This window comes from Gossypium hirsutum, chromosome D06 (assembly GCF_007990345.1).
Source record: "Gossypium hirsutum isolate 1008001.06 chromosome D06, Gossypium_hirsutum_v2.1, whole genome shotgun sequence".
Lineage (NCBI taxonomy): Eukaryota > Viridiplantae > Streptophyta > Magnoliopsida > Malvales > Malvaceae > Gossypium > Gossypium hirsutum.
Genome location: NC_053442.1, coordinates 4,782,705 through 4,806,551, shown reverse-complemented (window position 1 = coordinate 4,806,551; position 23,847 = coordinate 4,782,705). Strand labels below are relative to the sequence as shown.

General features: G+C 36.3%; 2 protein-coding genes and 1 long non-coding RNA gene across 3 annotated transcripts; 2 read left to right on the top strand and 1 right to left on the bottom strand.

Moving 5' to 3' along the window:
- Positions 1 to 400: 400 nt before the first annotated feature.
- On the bottom strand, positions 401 to 2,488 carry LOC107901442 (uncharacterized). The gene is made up of 4 exons (XR_001685246.2): positions 2,227 to 2,488; positions 1,874 to 1,948; positions 1,697 to 1,744; positions 401 to 653 (listed from the first exon to the last, which is right to left on the bottom strand). It is a non-coding gene; the product is annotated as an uncharacterized lncRNA (long non-coding RNA).
- Positions 2,489 to 9,265: 6,777 nt separating this feature from the next.
- Positions 9,266 to 13,036, top strand: LOC107901439 (uncharacterized). The gene is made up of 2 exons (XM_016827456.2): positions 9,266 to 10,302; positions 12,841 to 13,036. Exon 1 carries the CDS (start codon positions 9,353 to 9,355, stop codon positions 10,184 to 10,186), a length of 834 nt encoding a protein of 277 aa, XP_016682945.1. The 5' UTR covers positions 9,266 to 9,352; the 3' UTR covers positions 10,187 to 10,302; positions 12,841 to 13,036.
- Positions 13,037 to 22,277: 9,241 nt separating this feature from the next.
- Positions 22,278 to 23,847, top strand: LOC107900027 (dnaJ homolog subfamily A member 3, mitochondrial; the record flags this gene model as incomplete). The annotated part of the gene is made up of 4 exons (XM_016825753.2): positions 22,278 to 22,583; positions 23,451 to 23,538; positions 23,636 to 23,709; positions 23,792 to 23,847. Coding segments are annotated over 4 exons (501 nt in total), but the record flags the coding sequence as incomplete, so codon positions are not given.

The following is a 23,847-nucleotide window of genomic DNA, read 5'->3' as shown; positions in this document are numbered from 1 at the left end:
GATGTCAACTTTTGCACAGCCCCCAATATAAAGACACTACACCTTGAAATTCATTATCAAGTCAATGAATCTTAGGTTTGGGTAAACACCTAAATATTTAGATATATTCCCTTTAAGTAGGGGTGTTCAGCCGGTTAACCGACCCGAAATGACATTAACCGAATTAACTGACCTTTCAAAAATTTTAACCGTTAACCGAACCGAAATTTTTTCGGTTAATTCGGTCGGTTAACCGAATTAACCAAAAATTATATGTTTTTTATTTTTGGTCAATAATTAAACGAATTACTCGAATTAACCGAATAACAACACAGTTAACATGATTTACAAAGATAAAATCAAATATATTGTGCTTCACTTCCTGAAAAGACTAGCATTTCTACAAGAGAACATTGTATTAGATGGTAAACCAAAAGAAATCAATTATTTTCTCTTAAAGAGGTATTATGCCAATGGTGATGAGTCTGTTCCTTTTCCACATAAATTGGACAGTTTCCACAAATAAATAAACACATGTACAAATACACAGTAAGAAAAGGATAATCTAGCACCTTATACTTCCCAAGTATATCATCCATGTGACTAGACAGACCTATCACTATGTACTTAAGTGCAGCACGAGCACGAGCACGAGCTGTTGAGTGGCAGGCTCCCTGGCAAAAGATTTTAAAAGAAATAATACAACTACATTACATAAGAGAGATAAACAAATGAATGTCGCAAGCAACAAATTTCACTGCATAGTGCATGCAGAAAAGGAAACATAAAGCTGATTCCAAACTACTTAACACTCTCCTTTATCAATAGGACCAGTAATAACTAAAACTAATGAACCACCACTTCGGTTACAAGAACAGGACAACAAACAAGGAGCAAATAACAAATAATTCCAGATAACACTACGATAAACATCGATTGTAGACCAATTGATCAAAACAGATGCGCATACCACTATTTGATAAAAGGACTGCCTCTCATGCGCAGACATTCCAAATTAGTAAGATTTCTAGGGATCTTATATTCATGGGTTGATTCTCTTGGAATACCAGGAATGATGCATGCCTTAGCTACATGTTTTCTTATTTTGCAGTATGATGGATTTGCAGTTTGGCCAAAGGGACATGTAAACTGCTTAACCATATAACATAAAAAGTTATTAGAAATCTAACTAGTTGCAAGTATCACATGCCCCCAACCAAAATGCACATTAAAACAGCTTAATATGTTAAACTTCACCTATCGCATCCCTGATATTGCAATGATGCCATAACTGTTAAGCATTTAAGCCAGATGGGCTATAATGCATTCTGAAATTGAGATAAAAATTTTGAAACTGGAACCTTGCCATTAAAAAAAGGGAATGAAATGCATTCTACTTGGAAATGTTGTTTCAAAACTAATCTGGATTGGATATCTTCAAAATCTAAAAAGCACAGAAGTTCATGGATTTATTTTTTATTTAATTCTCAACCAAGGCATGGAAAGTGCAAAGGAGACCAACAATTAACAGCATAACAAGCAATTCCATACATTTGTAAACTGTAAATATCATACATATAAATCTCTTTGGCTTAAGTTTTATTCTCATTCAAACACCTACATAAATGTCTTTAGTAAAATAATCATGCCGTATTACTTATCTTTGAATTCCATTTTTCAGTTAATCACTTTTTCTTTCAAATTTTTGTAATAATACCTGGATTATACCCAAAAGGTCCTCCATGAGTTCCACCGTTAAATCAACCTGAAGCCATTAAGTTTCAAAAACAAAGAAAATTAATTTTTTTATTAAAAGAACAATTATAAATTGACATGGTAATCGTGGTGCATCACCAACCATAGATTATACTACGAAGACATGCTTCAAACTAACCTTTGCAATGACCTGAGTTATCCAAGGGGCTAGCACACCACAACATAGATCAATCAGAACACATGCAGCCTTAGCCTGTAGAAGAAGTTGAGATCAAATAGATTTGTTTCATTAAGTACAAAAATAAAATCCACACATCTTAAACCAGCACTCAATATTGATTCACATAAATTATTTAGGTCTTTTAGATCTGCAATTACAATCATAAAGTGACCCAAATATGTATTTACATGCATTATGTAACATCTACCATAACAAAGCAAGAAGGCTCAATCATATTTATGCTACTTTTTAACCACGATCGAAGACACCTCGATGATTCAAGAGGATTTACAGAAAGGGAAAAAGAATACCTCTAAAATTGACAAGACTTTCGTCTAAGCTCGATTCGAGTTCTCAAATTACAAAACCCTAACGTCCTTCCAAAAGAAAGACAAAACAAGCAATTTCAAACCGTCGCCTTTAAGACCTGCATCGACAGTCGACGAGCTGAATCGGAGCCTAACTCTAAAGAGGACTTGGAGGAGCTGGAATCAGATGTGAAGAAAATGGCAGAAAGAAGTTGGGAATTTGAGGAAATCTGATTCTAACTTGGGGAAAACTAAGGAAATTTGGGGCCAAATAAACGACGTCTTATATATTATAATTTTGTTTATTAATTTTTTTGGTTAAACCGAAAAAATTCGGTTAATCGATCGATTTCGAACCGATTTAATCGTTAACCGAAAAATTAACAAATAATTAATCGACCTTCAATCGAAAAAATTCGATTAACCGATCGATTAAACGAATTCGGTCGGTTAACCAAATTTTTTCGGTTTTACCCAAAAAATGCACACCTCTACCTCTAAATCAGTTGTTTTCAAGGTGGGCTCTCTTCAAGCTAGTGCAAATTTTCAGCCCTTGAGGGATTGGCCCAGTAAGCTGGTTGTCATCTACTGTGAAATATTCAAGTGATCCACTGTAGCAAATGCCTTGCGGAAAATTTGTGTTAATCATACAGGTTTTAACTTGAAGCTTTATCGAGTGAGTTTTGTTGTTTGATAGAGTGATACAGGAGTCAAGAATTATATTGTAGAATATTGCGATCTGTATTTCCCGTAAGATAGAATTTGTTTGTAAATTAGATCAGAGGTTACGAGATCAACTCTGTTAACTCAAAAGATCAGAGGTTACGAGTTTAACTCTGCTAACCTTAATCATCAGCTGGGAGCGTAGGTCCATAAGTTGTCAGAAAGCCAAAGGTCGTGATATTAAATCAAGCGAGCCATAAGAAAGCCAAAAATCGTGATCATAAATCAGCTTGACTGCCAAAAAGATATAACTCGGATCTATACTCACACATAGAGCATGAAAGAATAAAGCAGCAAGATATTCCATAAATAGTAAACAAAAGTCCCTTAGGAAGGCGATGAGAACCAAACTATAGCACATAACATCAATATCAGATCATATTTGGGACCATATATTCCGAAATATCCACACCAGCTGCAAACTCATAGTATCAAAACTTTTTTAGGATTGTAGAAAAGACGAATAATTCAAATGGATATTCCATGTTTTTTGGCATTCTATCTCATAAAAAACCTCATCGTCAACAGATGAATGCTTCTTCATATCGAAATCTTCTAGTGCAATGTTTAAGAAATTTACAAGTTTACTAAATGTTTGATTTTCAATAAATTGTACTTGGAAAACGCCATCACTGAAGAGGTGTGGCGCAAAAAATCCAAGGATGCTCCTTATTGTGCAGTTTTCCAAGTAGCTTTTTCCTGTTGCTCACGTACAATAACACCATTTTGTTCCAATCCAAGGTATCGTGATAGATAATCAAACTCAAGGGAAAAAAACATATTTGCCTGAAGTGATACCAACATAAATATGACTATCTCAACAAGCACAGATTCGACGATAGTTCGAAACCCATAGTTATACTCACAAAATCCAACTTCAAAGGCTATTTATAACTTATCCTATATCAAGAGATGCAAGTGCATGCATAATAATCAAGAGAAATCGTACAAACATGCCAATATCCCAAAAAGTAATAATAGTATGGACCCGAATGATTTCATTAGTCATTTACCTGATAACATCCTTCACCAAATCATTTTGTTGCTCCCTATTCAATCCGAAGTCCGAACTTATTGTCTTTTCAGTTTAGAGACAACGCTGCTTTTTGGGGCAACTGTTGGTTCTTTTTGGAAGATGTCATGGTTGATATCAGGCAAGGTCCTCTAACGCATTGGACATGGGTCTTTGAGACTGAGACTCCCTCCCCTTCTCGTTATCGTTATGGTCTCTGTAAAAGAAATCATCGTGGCCTTCTCAAGTAGGCGACCTGAATGTTATTTGAGCGAATTAAAATAGCTTTGGTGGATTGATTGTTTAATGGAAAGAGAACCAATCAATGCCTTACTTTGCTTCCTGAAGTTCTGTTCGAGTCTAGAAAGACTTAATGTTACACTTGATCCAAAATGCTATAACCTGCCCAACACTGTAAACAACTTCAACACTTGGTGTAACACCCATTACCCGTATTCAACTCCGGAATATGGTATGAGGTATTACTAGAACACTTACACATGTAAACGTATTAAATCAAGTTACAAAATTTCATTCAAATTTAAACTCTTCAAATTTTTAACATGCTTTTATAATTCTTTACAACATATCCTCAAAATATTATATTCATAACAAATTGGGCCTACGAGATCCGATACTTACTCATGTAATTCAATGCTTCATTTCTATTTTATTCAATTCACAATCTTTCATGTCCACAATTCAAATCAATTTCTCAATCCAATATATATATTTCAATACCACAATAATTCTTTTAATTCAAATCATATCACTAGAAACTTTCATTTAATTCATGTACAATTCAATATTGTTAAGTTCAATACTAATACGTGTTCACCATTTAACTCAATGTTTATCGATTATACCATTCATGAACACATTTATAAAATTCTTAGTATTACAATGAAAACGTCACTTAAGCTTAAATAGCAACATCAAATCAACTCATCATTCCCTTTTTCGTCATTTTATTCTTCAAGTGTGAACTTAGTATTTCATTTCCTTTCCACACCCATTTCCTACAAACATCACACAAAACAATAACATATCATTCAACCATAGTCACAAGCTAGTACATTTAAACATAATTCTTTTTTGGAATTATCCACATGATAAACCATTCCAAGTAAGTTTACATAATTTAAACGTTACCACCTTTTCCATGATCATAAGTATATTCTACTTACCATTTCAATGCATAACTTATAAATTTAACGTGGCATAATTCAGCCACCAATTGGCCAAAGCTTAAGCGTGTACACTACACATGTTAGCCAAATAAACATATAGCATAAGCATTATAAGTATGGCTAAGTTCAACATTTATTCATGTATCAAGCTTACCAACATGAATTAATCCATAAAACATTCATGGTCTTACTTCATACCAACTCATATACCAAATAAACCACACTCACATACTATGAAACTTTATTTTCCCATATGAGCTTAAATCATGATCAATAATACTCAAATGTAAGTATCATTTTTATTTTAACGTTTATCGATTATAATCGAGCATATAACCAATTATACACAAATCATTCATATATGTAATTAATTTTCCTCCTCCTCCTCTCCATTCCACATCCTTTATGTATAAAACATGCTTAAATAGCATTATACATAATTTCACTATTCATTTATATTTAAATTCAAAGTTGTTTATTTGAGTCAGAGTCACTAAATCATTTTTATCCAAAGCTACAGAGCTCCAAATTAAGATCCGTAAATTTTTACCAAAACTAGACTCACATGTATTCTTACCATAAAATTTTCAGAATTTTTGACTTGTCCAATAAGTACAGTTTATTCTTTAAATTCACCCTTGTTTCACTGCTCAACATCTCTGACATCTCTTCACTAAAAATGAATTATCTCATTGTACAGAATTCAGATGATATTTATGTTTGTTTCCTTTGAAAATTGACTCATTAAGGATTCTAAGAATATAAATTATAACTCATAATTATTTTTGTACAATTTTTAATTATTTTCCAAAGTCAGAACAGGGGATTCCGAAATCAATCCGACCTTGCCTCACTAAAATTCAAATATATCAAAATTTATAACTCTTTTTCTTTCTCTCTTTCTTTTATGTAAAAACAGACTCCTTAAGCTTTCATTTCATATCTTATTCACTCTCTAATTCAATTTCCACTATTTTTTATGATTTTTCAAACTAGCATCACTGTCACTGTCCAAATCTATTCTATTCCAACATCCCTCATTCACATAGCACTATAACCATTTATTTTATAACACAATACAAGACTTCATCACTTCAGTCACTCTTTCGCAACTTATCACGTTCCAATCACATACTCATATCTCATTGAACATGTCGGTATAACAACAAATATTTGGGGATTTTCACACAGTACTACCCATGTTACTTTAATAATTCGATACACGTAGTAGCCTTCACACAGTACTACGCACGTGACCAAAGCTTCTCGGTACACATAGTAGCCTTCACTTAGTGCTACACATGTGACCATTATTTATCAATACACGTAGTAGCCTTCACACAGTACTACACACGTGACCATTATTTACCAATACACGTAGTAGCCTTCACACAGTACTACACACGTGTTCATCGATACCTTATTCAAATCTTTACTATTCCGACAGTTCCACAAAGATTCTTACTTCCCAATAATTTACAACTTCTCCACGGCACATTATAATATCAATCTTTCCACTCAACTCCATAGCCAACTTAATAATTCAATTTGAATCACTTCAACCATTACTTACAATTGGTATATCCATAAACCAAGCTGATTTTAAACGAATCAACTATCAATTTCAAATTTTCTAACTTTAATATAACTATTTCATATTCAACCCTTTCGTATATATTGTCACGAAATATAACAAAAATAATTATAACAATGTATTAATTACATACAACTTACCATCATGCTTTCAAGGTCAATTCCTCATCTTTCTTGGTTTATAATAATACATTTAACTTATTTAACACTCACATTATTCAATCTAGTCCTAAAATCACACTTTGGAAAAATTATATTTTTGCCCCTAAACTTTTGCATATTTACACTTTTGCCCCAAAGCTTGTAAATTAAAGTTCATCCATTTTTCTTATGTATTATGACATGTTGAACATTTTCCCCTTCTATGGCAACATCAAATTCCCACTCTAACACTTACTTATGAACATTATGTATTTTTATCGATTATGTTGTTTTACTCGTTTTCACTTAAAATCGCTTAGCAAAAGTTGTTTAGCATAATTTCAAGCTTCATATTCTACCATAAAACATCAAAATAAACACATTTCACATATGGGTATTTTTCCAAATATAAACCCTAGATTAAATTATTGCTAGAATAAGCAAAATCAAGTTACCGGGACTCAAAAACGTAAAAAAAATTAAAAATGGGGTTAGAAGGACTTACAATCGACCTTGGAAGCTTAAAAACCCTAACCATGGCTTCCCCCTTGCTAATTTCGGCCATGAGGTTGAAGATGAGCACAAGTTGCCATCTTTTTCCCTTTTAATTCATTTTAATTACTAGATTACCAAATTGCCCTTAACTTAAAAATTTCCTATTTCACTTATCTCATGCCCATTTTTGTCTACCAACTTAACCAATGGTCTAATTTCCATATAAGGACCTCCAATTTAAAGTTTCATAACAATTGAACACCTCTAACATGTAAAACTCAACTTTTGCACTTTTTACAAATTAGTCCTTTTGACTAAATTGAGTGCCCAAACGTCGAAATTTTCGAACGAAATTTTCAAAAAATCATTCCGTGAAATCGTAGACCATAAAAATATAAGAAAAATAAATTTTTCCTTGTCGGATTTGTGGTCCGGAAACCACTGTTCCGACTAGGCCCAAAATTGGGCTGTTACACTTGGTGTCAGACACTGTATTTTCTTAACAGCTAAACCAAGATCGAAGGCAATTTCTTCTCAGTAGCAATTGCTACCCCATTAGCAGCTTTGATTCTAAGAGATGTTTGACCCGATTCGATTGCCGACGAGGGTTCTCGATTTAAACTAGCTTTCCTGAAGGACAAGATGCAACACTAATGAGGCCAAAACGATCGGTACGATAGGTGAACTCAGTTTTTTAAACACTATTATCATAAGCACCAGCTGCTGTCAAATTTTTGAAAAGTGAATATCACTGCTAGCAAAGCCGGGAGTCCAACTTCAACGCATCTAACCAATTGAGGGGAACCATGTGAATAGAGACAAAGTGCAGTGAAAGTCACAAAAGGAAACTCGTATAAAAAATAATGCTGGATTTTGGGATCTAGCCAAACACCTACAAATATAATTATCGCAGAAAGCACATGCAAAGCAATATATATTACACATCGCTATCAGCTTAAAAAATCAACATTTTTATTTACTGAATAAACAAAAACCCAAAACTTTAAGCTTCACATTTCCACATCTTTTTTAAAACTCTAAACCATCATATTAAGTAACTAATAAAGAATTATAAAACTTGGTTTAATCATCAATTTAATCCGATTCAACTTGTTCATATCAACATGCCAACTAATTTTTTGTCTCATTCAAATTAATATATTTATCAACTCCTCATTGATCCAATGGTTGATCAAATTTCAACAAATATCTAATATTTGATACAAAATACTATTATTTTATATTCATTAAAAATAATCATAAATAATAAATAATTTTAAAATACAAACAGTCATATTGACAGTATCTTTACTTTGGAAATTAACAACTAAAACAAGCAAATTACTATTAAAAAAAATATCAACTGTTTACTAACTTGTCAACAAATTTATTTAACTATAAATCTTTTTTTGTCAATGACTACTAGAGGTGCTTATGGGCCGGGCCGGGCCCATAAAAAAATTTTGGCCTGTGTCCTAGGCCCGGGCCTGGCCCGGCTTGAAATTTTGTCCAGGCCCGGCCCGGAGAAAAATTCCTAAGCCCAGGCCCGGCCCAGCCCATTTTTTAAATAAACACTAAAATTTTTTTAAAAAATTTTAAAAAAAGTATTTTAAAAATAAAAAAAATTAAAAAACAGTATTTTAAAAATATTTTTAAAAATAAAAAATAAAAAAAAAATATATTTATTATATTCAGACCGGGCTCGGCCCGGGCCAAAAAAGTGGTGTCCGAGGCCCGACCTATTTTCTGAACATGCCTCATTTTTTTGCCCAAGCCCATATTTCGGGCCTATATTTTTGCTCAAACCCTCCATATTTTGGACGGGCCGTTGAGCCGGGCCGCCAGGCCCATGAGCATCTCTAATGACTACTAAACCCAAACCAAATTTAAAAGAAAAAAGGGAAAAAAAACCCAAGCTAGAAACCCTAGAACTAAAAGCGATTTTGGATCTGGAAAGGTGAAGCTGCGGTGAACCATGAGCAGCGATACTAGTGATTTCTCCAGTTACTTTGATGGGCGAGAGCCAGATGAACTGATCAAGGCCATCGTCGAGAAACGGCAGGGTACCGATGGTAAAACAACGCTCAGTTTGCAGTTTATTGATCTGGAAAGTAATAAAGTCTTTATTAAGGCGATGCCACCTGATACTCCTTCATGTCCCACTGCCGTTTCCTGTGGCAACCACGTTTACATTCTTAGGGGAATACGCGAAAATGATGCTAATTTTGGTGGTTATGAGGAAGTAAACGATGTTTTCCAATTAGATTTGAAGGACCTTGAACGTGGGTGGAGAAAAACTACTTCTATGTTGTTCCCTCGGGCTTTTCCCCATGTTCTTGCTGCTGAAGGAAAGATTTACGTCTTCGAATGCATGGGTTCTGAATCTTTTGGCGAGGTTTACGATATAAGTGGGGATATTTGGGAACCATTGTCGCCCCCTCTGGAAGATATCGATATACATGTTTCATGTGTTCCTGTTCTAGATTCTTCCCGATCTCGGATTTTAGTGCACTGCCGTGCCAGTGATACTCTTTACGCTTATTACTATGATCGTAAATCATGGGTTTTCCTCGAACAAAAAATTTGTTACTGGTCTGACTCAGCGGCAATCGTGTGGACGATGTGCTGTATACTTTTATTTATAAATGTTCTTTGGAGGCGTATAATTTGCTTGATAAGAAACATTTGCCCGTCAAATGGTCACCAAAATTTCCAGTGCCTCCACCACCGGAAAGCACTCTGTATCGTTTGGGCAATGGCAAGCATATTTTGGGTTGGGTCAACCATCTCCATATTTTTGAGTACATAAGATTTAATATTTGGTGCAACGAGCAGGGAGGGATTCATGCAGTTGCAGAGCATCAATCTGCCATCACTATTCCATATCCCGAAGATATGTTTAATATATGGTTTTTCTGAATGAAGGTTAGAGCCCCCTTTATATCACTACTACATCATAATTATTCATTTGCCATTGCTGCTTGCCATTACATTTGGTTTGCTCTAAATGAAGGTTAGTGCCCCCTTCACATCACTACCACATCTTAATTATTCCCATCCTTGTAAATTGACGGATTTTTCATTTGCCAATACTGCTTGTCGTTGCATTTTGTTTGTTCTTGTTGTCGCTAAGAAGTTGATAGTGAGCAGCATGGAACTTCCTGTATAAAACTTGAGTAATGCTAAGGTATGGAGTAGACGAATCAGGCATCGGATTTGCATTATGTGAAAATGTCTACTCTATTTTTTTTAAATGGGTACGAGGCTCCTAGCACCTTTAGAGAACTAGAACTCAAGTTTTGTCTTGCCTTACCCCCAGTAGTTGCTTCTAGTTTTTTGTTCCAACAAGAAAATAAAATATCCTGATCTAAACCAAGGCTTAAATTCCTACTTAGGAAGTTGGTAGACTATGATAATGTTTCTGCCTAAAATATCAGAGCGAGGTCATTACCTATAGGCAAGTGAAGATTTAGTAAAATGATGTCCTTTTGTTGGTGATGGATACCACACGTAAAAATGCCAATATTGATAAGGACTATGACAACCTTGAACAATAAAATTAGAAAAAGAGATTGGGTGGGTTGTGTTGGGGCAAGCATGGCTCCTTTTTAGTAAATAGGGTTGGGTCTAGTCGAATGATATTGCCCATATTTTGTGCTGGGTCAGGGGCCTAGCCAAACGTGAAAGGTGTTAGTATCCTGTCTAGGCTCGACTTGTGAGCAGGCCTACCTATGACCAAACTATTACTTAGGTTATAACTTCTACTTGACTTCCATCCCCCCCAAATTACTTTTGATAACCTCCGTGTCTCCCACTACTCATGATTGGTGTTACTTTCATATTAGTGCTTTCCTAATAAATTCCCAGCCCTTTTAACTTCACTTGAAAAGGCTATACAGTTGTCCCAGAGATGAAGTTTTGGCTCTCAAGAAATTCTGTACGATTGGTACGATCATCATGATTTAATTGGCCTCGGGAACGTACAACCTTCATCACCGCACTTGTTCCTTTTAGTCTTCCTTTCTGTCTTCTTGCAACATCTCATTTTACTGGTTTACAAGGTTTCCTCATCTTACTGAACAGAAATTTTTGCAACATGCATATGATAAGAAGCAAGATGAAAGTGCAGAAAACATAACTATTACTAAGTGAGGATAGATTTATTCAATAGGCTGAATTTGATTTGAGATAGTGAATGTTATTACTAAGTGAGCTATTAGCTTGTTGCAATCAGTAAGAGAGGGGACAAAATATTACTTAAGAATATAACTCTAATAAAGGGGAATTACTTAGTCCTACAACTGGAGAATTTGAAGTAGAGAAAAGGTAATTAGTAGGGGACAAAAATGTTTATTTGGAAATTCTTGTTAAATATTTTGCCATCCTATTTCCGGTTTTGTATCGTATGTTTCTTGGAAAGTAAAAAGGTTTGGGAGTGATAATTATATCTGTATTGTTTTTTCCTCGTTTCTTTGATTTTGTTCTTGCGTGCTTGACTGATGAAGCTCCAACACGTAAGAAGTCAAAAATGAAAATGGAATGAATTACATATGAAGATGAATGCTTCAGACTGCAGATGTATATCTGAAAAACCAGTAATAGATTATGGAGATCGTTTCTTCGATGTGTTTGTTTTGTTGGTAGTTGTGAGTTATAATAATAATAATAATAATAATAATAATAATAATAATAATAATAATAATAATAATAATAATCTTACTCACTTTTGATTGCTGTAAAAGGTCATCGAAGCTTTTATTATTATTAACAACAATGTTGATTTTTAGGGCTCATTTGGTGCCTGTTGATGTGGTGTGCTGATGGATATGTGTGTATATATTTTTAATTATTAATTTTATGGATCAGAATGATTATATTATATATCAATCAAATATACTTTAATTTTGGCTAAAGGGTAAAGAACAGCCCCCATACTTTTTCAAAAAATCAATTAAGCTCCCTGAACTTTTTTGTTTTCACTCAATTGAGCCCTTGAACATTTGAATTACAATCAATCAATCAAGCCCTTTGACCGTTTAACGGTCAATGTTACAAAGCTAAGGGTGCTGGTTTTCTTCTAGCTGTTTTGGCCACGTGACCATGTGGTAAAAACATGTATTTTATATATTAAATCAATAGAAAATTATAAAAAAAAATATATTATACGATATTCTATGACTTTTTATAAATGTTTGTTGATTTTTTTAATGTTTTGTACATTAAATACTAGTTTTTGCCATGTGGTGAAAACAACCAGCAAAAAATGGCACTTTTGGCTTTGTAACTTTGATGGATAACTTTAATGATAAAAGGGCTTAATTTATTCTACCGTCTAGGGGTTCAATTGATTTTTTTGGAAAAGTATAGGGGACTTTTTTGGTTTTTGCCCCTTAAGCCTTCAATTTTCGCTACATTGATATAAAATTATATTTCTAATCTCAGATTTTTTCCCCTCCTTTTTAGGCCTCAACTGGAACATGTTGCTGCATAGAGTTGAGTCAAGACCTATGTTGATGGTGAAGGTGAAGAGAGAATTTGAAGACGTCGTCAATTATTTTGGTTAAAACTTTGAAGTTGTTGATGTAATTGGGTGCTTTCTTTTTTTATACCGAAATATTGACAAAGTTAAAACAATATAGTATTGTGATTTTGCACTTTATTCAGTTTTCTTAAGGCCATCTCGCTTGCCCTTCAAATAGCACTCATTACGAGGTTTGAATTCTTATTTTTTAAATTAAATAAATGTATTTGAAAATTAAATTAAACCTTCGTGGTCAGAGGCGGATCCAAGGTGTTGGCAAGGGGTCGGACTTTTAAAATGAAAATTTGTTATTTTGGCCTTATGAATAATTTTAAAATTTTAAAATATTGATGAGAGTGAAGTATAGTGGTAAATTTCAAATTTCACGTAATTTTGCATATTTGCCCTAAATTTAAGAAATTTGAATTTTCTACTAAATAAGCATTTGACAAATCGGAGGGATTTACCAAAAAAAGCCAATTTTTTTATAAAATTACCGATATAGGCCGATTTTTTAATTATTTACCGGACTGGGCCATTTCCCTCAAAATCGCGCCACGTCGGAGCGATGTCAGGGGACGGGGCAGAAGGTCGCGTCCACGTCAGCGCGACCTGCTGACGTGGAAGGAAATCGCTCCCTTGAGGGCACGATTTCCTTCCACGTCAGCATGTCGCGCTGACGTGGACGCGACCTCCTGTCACTTAGTGCGGTATCGGGAACGCGATTTTGACCCTGATTTTTACGCCTGGGTTTTATGGCTTTTAGGGTTTGGGGTGCAGGCTTTTTAAGAGTTAGGGGTCCAGGAAAACTTTTTTTCGAGTTGACGTTTCTGGTTAAATAGTGAGAAATCGCTTCTACTAGGATGCTATTTAAGAAGAAATTGTGAAATAGTGGCCTCGTGGACGCGATTTCGCTACAGTGGTCATGTGAGAAATAATTTTTTTTTGACGTTTTCTGAGGAAATAGTATAAAATCGCTGATACCAGGATGCTATATGAAAAGAAATTGTGAAATCGCGTCCTCGTGGACGCGATTTCGCTACAGTTGGTCATGTAAGAAATAATTTTTTTTTGACGTTTCTGAGTGGACGCGATTTCGCTACAGTAGCAAGTTTGGGCTGAGGCCATAAATTAGGCAGAGAATTTTCTTAGAATGCAGAACTCAGAGCAGAAACATTTTAGGTTAAGGTTAGGGAATTTAGAGTTTCAAAATGAGTGAACGTATTAGTGCTGTTATTTACTACGATGGTGAGGTTTGCCATACCGAGAATGGTGTTGTTTTTTTGTCAGAGAATACGGTGCGACTGTCATTTAGCCAAAACATAGATTTGACAGAACTCCGTAAAAGAATTAGGCGTAAAATCTTCGGAACCATGCCAATGAAAGTTCAGTCACTGACGTATCGATTTTGTTCTTCTGTTGATCCGGTGACATATGACTCGTTCGACATAAAAGGTGCTCGTAGCTTGGAGGCAATGGTGCAGACTCATCTTGCTAGCGGAGCAACTTATATTGAGTTATATGTACAATTTACGTCACCAAATGATGTACTTCCGTCCGATGTTCGAGATGTATACACGACCCCTGGCCGACACTCGGTTAGCGTGTTACAAAATACGGAACAACCCATGTTCGGTAGCGGTGTCGAATGCACATCCCCCCAAGACACTCTGTCGGTGGATGGGACATGTACGTCGGTGGCTCGACGGTTGACGCTGGAAATACGAGCTGGAGAACCGTATCAAGTTCTACTGGATGGCAATCTACATCCAATTGGGGGCGTTATCAAATGCCCAGAAGAAGGGATGACGTACTACCTACGACATCAACCGGTGAGGGGACGTCGTACGCTACAGATAATTGTGGGTTAGAATGTGAGTCCGATGTGGATCCACCTCGAGAGCCCGGGCCGGATGGTGTAGAGGTGGGATTATTTTCTGAACCGGAGCCTATTCCAATAGAAGGTGAAGATGGTGATATGAGTGCAGATGATGAAGAAAATCCACGATTCAGAGCATATTCACCTCCAGCCCACATGCATAATGTCGATCTATCAGCAGATGATGCGTTAGAGTTTCCAGATCTACCACACCGGGTGCGCGATCGTACAAGTTCGGGAGTAGATGTTGGTGAACTTGAAGTTAGTAATCAGTTTACCAATAAGGATAGTTTTATTGGTGCTTTGAAACAGCATAGCATCAAAAACGGCGTTAATTACCACGTCGTTAAATCAAAATCTGATAAGTTTGAGGCGAAGTGTGCGGTGCAAGACGGCACATGTTCATGGAAAATCGTCGCCTCGTTAAGGAAGAGGACAGGGTTGTGGGAGATCAAAAAGTACAAAGGTCTACATACATGTGCTGCAGGTACAGTATTGAATGTGTATGAATAATTTTTTTATTTTCCAATGTTGCATTACTTAATGTACTCCCTCCCTATGCAGGTGTTTCAGAAGATCATCCGAAAATGGATTCAGCTATGTTGGCTAGCTTGATACTGCCCACGATAAAAGCAGATCCTCAGACTTCAGTGCCGGTGATAATTGCCAATATCTGTAGCCAAATGGGGTACACGCCCTCTTACCGCAAGGCTTGGATAGCTAAGTAAAAGGCATTGGAGAAGATGCATAGTGGGTGGGACGCCTCTTATAATGAAATATGGCAATGGTGTCAGGTGCTAGCGAGATACGTCCCAGGTGCCATCACAGACCTTCAAACGGAACATGCGTACTAAAACGGTCGATTGCTACGTGGATGCCAAGTGTTCAAACGCCTATTTTGGACCTTTAAGCAATGTCGAGACGCATTTCTGTACTGCAAGCCGTTGGTACAAATTGATGGTACCTTCATGTTCGGTAGGTACACTCATCGGTTACTGGTTGCAGTGGCACAGGACGGCGGTGGGAGAATTCTTCCAATTGCATATGCAATAACACCGGGGGAGTCGTCTGATGACTGGGATTTCTTTCTCTCTAGGTTAAGGAGGCATGTGTGCCCCCAACCTGATATCTGTGTTATTTCAGATCGGGGCACCGGTATACTAGCTGCATTTGATCAAGAGGAAAGCTTGTGGCAGCGTACACACCATAGATATTGCCTGAGACACATTGCTTCGAACTACTACAGGCAATATCCATCTAAGACGGAATGACGACAAGTGACCAACATGGGTATTTATTGTATAACTGTATTATTTCGTTTGTCAAATTGAATTAGTTTTATTCGTAGAAGGGGTATAAAATATTCGCTACACCTCTTATATTGGTAGGGTATGAAATGAATAAAGATCGTTTCCACGAGATGTTGGCAATCTTGCAATCCCAAAACAGAGAAGGGGCGGACTACCTTTGCAACATACATTTCGAACAGTGGGCACAAGCATACGACGGAGGCCTACGATATGGCCATATGACGTCGAACCTGGCAGAATGCATAAATTCTGTTCTTAAAGGAACGCGCCATCTACCGATAACAGCGGTTGTGCGAGAGACATATTTCCGTTTGGCGGCGCTATTTCCAAAGTGAGCAGCTTCTTATGCAGGCCAGATGCAGGGTGGGCATGTATGGTGCAGTAAGGTAGTTCAAGAAATCAACAAGGCGAAGGCGAGGGCAAATATCATGCACGCTGTGTGTCACGATCGAGATAATTTATGGTTTCGCTTGACGGAGTTCAACAGACTACACCAAGACGTTGTTAGCGGCCAATATCATGTACACTTGAGAAACAGGACCTGTGACTGTGGGAAGTTCGATGCACTTCGTTATCCATGCGCTCATGTTATTGCAGCCTGTCAGAATCTCTGTCTGGATCCGCTGAGTTATGTGGACGAAGTGTACAAATTAGAAAACATGTACAACGTATAGAGACACGTTTTCCCACCGGTCCTAGATGAACGTAAGTGGCCGCCCGTATCTCTTGCTCCTTTTAAGCTGTTACCGGATAGAGAATTGTGTCGCAAGCCGAAGGGTCAACCTTTCTCCACTAGAATACGGAACAATATGGATATCCGAGAAACAGCCAGTCAACAGAAATTGTGCGGATGGTGTAGGAACCCAGGCCATACAAGTCGATCATGCCCTAATCGCAATAGTTGAATGTAATTATAGAAGAAATTACCTTTTATTCAAATTATGTATTGATAATTGTATTAAATTTTGGTTAAATTATCAAATTACTACAATTTCTTAAATGTTAGTACCAGTCAAAACATTTTACGAAATCCAACATTATGTAAAACTACAATTTAATTAGGGTTTTTAATTAAATAGGGTTAGGGTTTTTAATTTAATAAAATTAGGTTAGGGTTAGGGTTTTTAATGAAATTAGGTTAGGGTTTTTAATTAAATTAGGTTAGGGTTTTTAATTAAGTAGGGTTTAGGGTTTTAAATTTAATTAAATAAGGTTAGAGTTTTTAATTTAATTAAATTAGGTTAGGGTTAGGGTTTTTAATTTAATTAAATTAGGTTAGGGTTAGGGTTTTTAATTTAATTAAATAAGGTTAGGGTTTTTAATTTAATTAAATTAGGTTAGGGTTAGGGTTTTTAATTTAATTAAATAAGGTTAGGGTTTTTAATTTAAGTAGGTTAGGCTAGGGTTTTTAATTAAATTAGGTTAGGTTAGGGTTTTTAATTTAATTAAATTAGGTTAGGGTTTTAATTAAATTAGGTTAGGTTAGGGTTAGGGTTTTTAATTAAGTAGGGTTTAGGGTTTTTAATTTAATTAAATAAGGTTAGGGTTTTTAATTTAATTAAATTAGGGTTTTTAATTAAGTAGGGTTAGGGTTTTTAATTTAATTAAATAAGGTTAGGGTTTTTAATTTAAGTAGGTTAGGTTAGGGTTTTTAATTAAATTAGGTTAGGTTAGGGTTTTTAATTTAATTAAATTAGGTTAGGGTTTTTAATTAAATTAGGTTAGGTTAGGGTTAGGGTTTTTAATTAAGTAGGGTTTAGGGTTTTTAATTTAATTAAATAAGGTTAGGGTTTTTAATTTAATTAAATTAGGGTTTTTAATTAAGCAGAATTAGGGTTTTTAATTTAATTAAATAAGGTTAGGGTTTTTAATTTAAGTAGGTTAGGTTAGGGTTTTTAATTAAATTAGGTTAGGTTAGGGTTTTTAATTTAATTAAATTAGGGTTTTTAATTAAGTAGGGTTAGGGATTTTAATCAAATAATGTCAAAATAACTCGGAAAAAATTCTATTTGTATTACATCGTCATAAACTTCTAATTCATTACATCAAATGATTAATTTTAATACGGTAATCAATGTCTATGACCGGGGGATTCAGTTCCACATGGCGGCCGTCGACGGTTACGCGCTGGATTCCTCCTTTCTCTAGCTTCCAGCGGCGGTTGTTGTTCCTCCGGTGGGGATTCTGGTTCTTCCGGTTCGGCATCTGGTTGTCGGACTTGGGACGATGATCCACCTTCAAAGAATAGTGTATGTGGAGGTGTTTGCATCATGAACGGCGACGGAGTTTGAAAGCCATGCGTTGCTGGCGATTGGTAAAAATGAGAGCTCCCCGACGGCCCCCCTTGCGACCCCTCCTGCGCCGATGGCCTAGTTATCGGTGGTCCGCTTGGCATTACAAGAAATGGAGCTGATCCGGGCATTTGGCTCCAACCTGCCATAGGATTCTGAAAAGGATACATGTACGGGTTAGGGTACATATAAGGGCTAGGAAACATACCTGGCATCATAGGGAAAGGTGAATGCGTGGGTATCATCTGTTGAATTGCTGCGCCAGGTGACTGCGTTGGTGCTCTCGTTGGGGACGGTGATTGCATGGTCGCTGATGATGAACCGGGTGAATGTCTGGGCCTCGTTGAGGGGCTGCCCTCGTAGTTTTGTCCCCTTAGATTTTGAGGCCCGTGCCTTTCCCTTCCGACACGTATTTGCCGCCGCCTCTCCTCCGGCGTAAGTAAATACGGCTTCCCATGGGCCCTAAACCATGGCATGTATTCTGGAACGCACGCTAACTCGGGAACGATGATTGGTTCCCGAGTAGGTAGATATTCATTCCGATTTTCCCACATTTCTGTGTACACTGACCAGTACAACAGCCAATCCGTACCTAATAACCGAAGGTCGATTTTGTGGTGCTCGTCAAACTCCTCAGGGTCCGTAGGGATCGGTTGTCTACATCCAAACTGTCGTAGGACTCTGTCTGTTTGGTGGGGCTCCACGGTTGCATAGTTGATCAACACCACTTTCACGTGCCAAGCGTTCGGATTTTGTAAAAACTCTTCCGGGATTACTGCCCGGACTGCCGGATCCTCGTATGGTGTCCATTGAAACTACATGAACATGATAGAAATATTACATATATACATAATACTAAATACTAAATATCAATCCACTAGCGAATGTATGGAAATATCTATTTGCAATAATACTTACTTCTGCTTCCGAGCGTTGCTCCAATAGAAGCCGTATATCTTCAAGTTCAGTCGGTATTCCACGATAACTTGCCGGATGGTTCCACCTAATTAAATAAATTTTTAGCATTCTTTTATTCTTACAAAATCTACATATCAATTTCAAAATGTAATATAAAATTTACCTCGTTACGAGTGGGAATGTATATGGGTGGTTCACTCGAGGACGTAGAAATGGAAAGCGAAACCGTGCCCATGATTGCAGTAGTGACAGGCAACCTCCGATTTTTGCTCTCCTCGGTTTGGTCGCCCCGCACATCTCTCGATATAATGTTGCCAAGACGGCAGACCCCCAACTAAATTCACCGGCTGCTCTAAAATCAACGAGTTTTAGCAGCCACCTTAGATGTACACGGCTCCGTGATGTGTCGGCCATGAGATAGCCTCCAATTATTTGAAGAATGTATGATCGAGCATATCGGATTCTTTCAATCTCGGTTGAATTTTCATTCAGACCGGGGAAGGTGGCACGTAACCAGCCCATCTCCACCTTACCTCCATCCATTTTATCCGGAGCGGCGCCCAAAAGCTCGTAGCACACCGCCTCCCAATTGCTAGATTGGGCAGACCCGGTCACTGGGTGCCCATCCACCGGTAATCCCAAATGCAGATGGACATCTTCTAGAGTGATAGTGCACTCTCCACATGGAAGATGAAATGTGTGCGTCTCAGGTCTCCACCTCTCGATCAACACACTATCAGTTTCGGCTCCAACTTGCATCCCCGGCCTACCATCGCCACGTGCCAAAATCCTGCTTCCCACAGGTAGTTCTCTACTAACGGTGATGGAGCATGCATATTCCGAATATTGCATTCCAATACCCGATCTCCAGCCTTTTATAACAAAAAATATATTAATAAATATCTAAAAATACATAAATAAAAATATCTTAAAAAATTTAAAATTTAAATTTAATACTTACCATGTTCATTTGCTCCATCGATATGTGATTCCTATCAAGACGAATCAATGATCCGGCCATTGTTGAAAATATTAAAAATTTTAAAATTATTTAAAAAAATAAAAATTTTTAAAATTTTCTTAAAAATGAAATTTAATGGAAAAAGAAATTTAATATGGATTTGGAGATTTTTGAAGGAAATTGAGAGGATTTTGGAAGGAATTTGATAGTTTGAGAGAATTTTGGAAGGAAATTGATAGAAATTTTGAAGGGAATTGAGAGAAATTTTGAAAGGAATTGAGAGAATTTTTGAAAGAAATTGATATTGAATTTGTTTGTGAAAATAAAAAGGGTGGGAGGTTTATATAGTAAAAAAAATTTGACCGTTGGGGGGGGCAACGGTCATTTTTTGACCGTTGGGCACTATTCACGCGCGCGTCCACATCGCGTCCACGTCAGCAGGTCGCGCTGACGTGGACGCGACCTTCTGCCCCGTCCCCTGACATCGCTCCGACGTGGCGCGATTTTGGGGGAAATGGCCCAGTCCGGTAAATAATGAAAAAACCGACCTATTTCGGTAATTTTATAAAAAAATTGGCTTTTTTTGGTAAATCCCTCGACAAATCGATGGATTTAGAAATAACAATGAATGTTATATTTGGAAGTATTTTACTATCCAATTTATGTAGCGTTTGAGAACTTAGTTTTAAATTTTGGATTTGAATTTAAAAAATATATATATACAGATTGAGTGATAACATACATACAAAATATAACATCCATGATTATTTCTTAAATACAATAATTTGTTGGATTCCTACTAACTAGTAGATTTTGGTTCCTAAGGTATATATGAATTTGACAAATTCATACTTTTTTTAAAATCATTTTAAATATATATTATATTGAAACAAATACATTTATAAAAAAAATAATTTAAAGATCATCATATTAGAGTAACAGATTTAGGGGTGTTTAAATTTCGATTAAAATTAATCGGTCAGTTAACTAATCTAATTCGATCAGAGATTGGTTAATAATTTTTTGAAAGCTTAGTTATTGGTTAATTTGGCTCGAAAGCAAGTAATTAACCAAATTAATCGAACTTGATAACTAATATAATGTATTTTATGTATTAGGCTTAGCCTACTACCCACTTAATCCCCAACCAGCGGCTCACCCCAGCACTCCTAAGTCCTACCCAATATAAATCTAATCTAGTATAATTTATAAACCCAACCCAATTTAAAGCATTGGGACTGAATTCGCAACTTTCATAAAATACAAGTACTAATAGAGATATTTAGCCGATTATTTTAACCTGAAAGTTTCAGGGATGGACTTGCTCAATTGGTTTGCAGACAAGTCCAGATACAAAAGTTTGGACATAAGTCCTAGTTCCAAGTGTACATTGCAAGAAAGTTTATTCCAATTCAAACCAAGATAAAGCAAAGATATCAACATTTGCACAACCCCCAATAGAAAGACACTACACCTTGAAATTCATTATCAATTCAATGAATTTTAGGTTCGGGTAAACACCTAAATATTTAGATATATTCCCTTTAAGTCAGATTTTTTCAAGGCGGACTTTCTTCAAGTGCAAATTTTCAACCCTTGGGGGATTGGCCTAATAAGCTGGTTGTCATCTACTGTGAAGTATTCAAGTGATCCACCATGGCAAATGCCTTACGGGAAATTTGTGTTAATTATATATTGATATGGACAAATTTAGTATAATTTGAGGTTTATAGAACCATATTGTTTTTAAATAATTATATATAATATTAATACCACGTATAAAATCAACCCAGACTCCAACTAATCTAGCCCCACTCATCACTAGAGGTGCTCATGGCGGCCCGGCCTGACGGCCCCTCCCGAAATATGAGAGGGTTTGGGTAAAAATATAGGCCCGAAATATGGGCTTGGGCAAAAAATGAAGCCCATTTAGAAAACGGACTAGGCTTCGGGCAAAATTTTTTTGGCACAGGCCCGGCTCGGCCAAAAAATAATATATATATTTATTTTTTAAACATTTATTGATTTTCTTCCCCATTTCCCCTATTTCCCCGTTTCCCCTATTCTAGAAATCCCTAGCACCGATTGCCCTCTATTTTTTTCTCAACCTCCACCTCCACCTCCGGCACCGATCCACCTCCAGTCCGGCAACGATCCACCTCCAATCCTCCAAGGCTCCACCCATTTCCCCCATTTCCCGTTTCCCTTCTTCCACAAATCCCTAACCCCTTGCCCGACTGCCCTCCTCTCCTTTTTTCTCACCATTCACCTACGGCACCAATCCACCTCCGGTCCTCCACGGCTCCACCCATTTCCAGAATCAGAGGTTAGTTTTCTTTATTAACAGTGTTAACCCTAGGGCCTAGACTATTGAAGATCCATGATACCGTATGTTAGTTAGACATTTAGTTAGTTTTCTTTATTAAAGTGCTTGTGTGGCTTTCTAACTTGGATTTCTGGGTCTTGTCCCCTTTGTATTTTGTAATACTTTTACTTATCCTCTGGAATAAAAAAGTTTGGTTTTCTTTTCCATTGGAACTCTTCGAACCATGGAAATAGCAAATAAGTTGAACATTAATGCCTTTAACAAGGGAGGCTATGCTTGTCTCTCTGTTAAATCTTAATATGGTTAAATACAGACAAATCAAAGAATCTGATTTATATGATGACTGAAACATATGAAGTTATGAACATCGTCCACTTCAATTAAGAATCTTTTAACACTGTAACAAGAGTGACAGCATTATATTGATCTAGAATCCTAGTTTATTCGGTTAAATTCTCATTAGACATTTAGTTAGTTTTCTTTATATTTTTCTTTCTCTAATCTTTACTGTATATATAAGCCTTAGCCAATGATGTGTTTGTAACTGGGTTTACAGATTTGTTTCAAGGTTTATAGGTTATGGAAAAAAGAGGGTATACCTTTGACTCCACATTTTATAAAATCCAAACAGCTTCATTGCTGTTTGTTGTGGTGGTGGTGGTGAAAAATGTCGAAATCTGGAACTTGTTATTATTCAGTGCTTGGAATTTGTGAACAAGCTTCCCCTTCTGAAATTCGTGAAGCTTATCGTAAACAGGCTTTCGTATATATATACTTTATAATTATGTCAACTTTTCTTGACTCCTTGATTAATGTAAACTAATGGGTTCTCTTTCATTTTGTAATTTGTGCATGTGATTTTGAAAGAAATGGCATCCTGATAGATGGATGAAAAACCCCAATGTATCAGGTGAAGCTAAGAAACGATTTCAACAGATTCAAGAGGCTTATTCAGGTGGGTTATTTGTGTTCTTTTTTTAATGTTTGTTTATTAAATAGATAATCACAGAGATAAACTTAATTAAAGGAGAGTTTTTGTTATAATTATGCAGTTTTGTCGGATAAAGGAAAGAGAAAGATTTATGACGCTGGGTTGTTGGGTCTACTTGCAGACGATGATGATGAAGTGAGTCATCTGTTATTTTTTTATTAGAAAAATCCCATATGTGATATTAATCTATACGGTACTGATATGAATTATATAACAGGGTTTCTTAACTTCATGCAAGACATGGTTTTGATGATGCAAAATGTGGAGTTAAAG

Excerpts from the sequence above, each read along its gene's own strand:
- LOC107901439 (XM_016827456.2), top strand. The coding sequence starts at position 9,353 with ATGAGCAGCGATACTAGTGATTTCTCCAGTTACTTTGATGGGCGAGAG.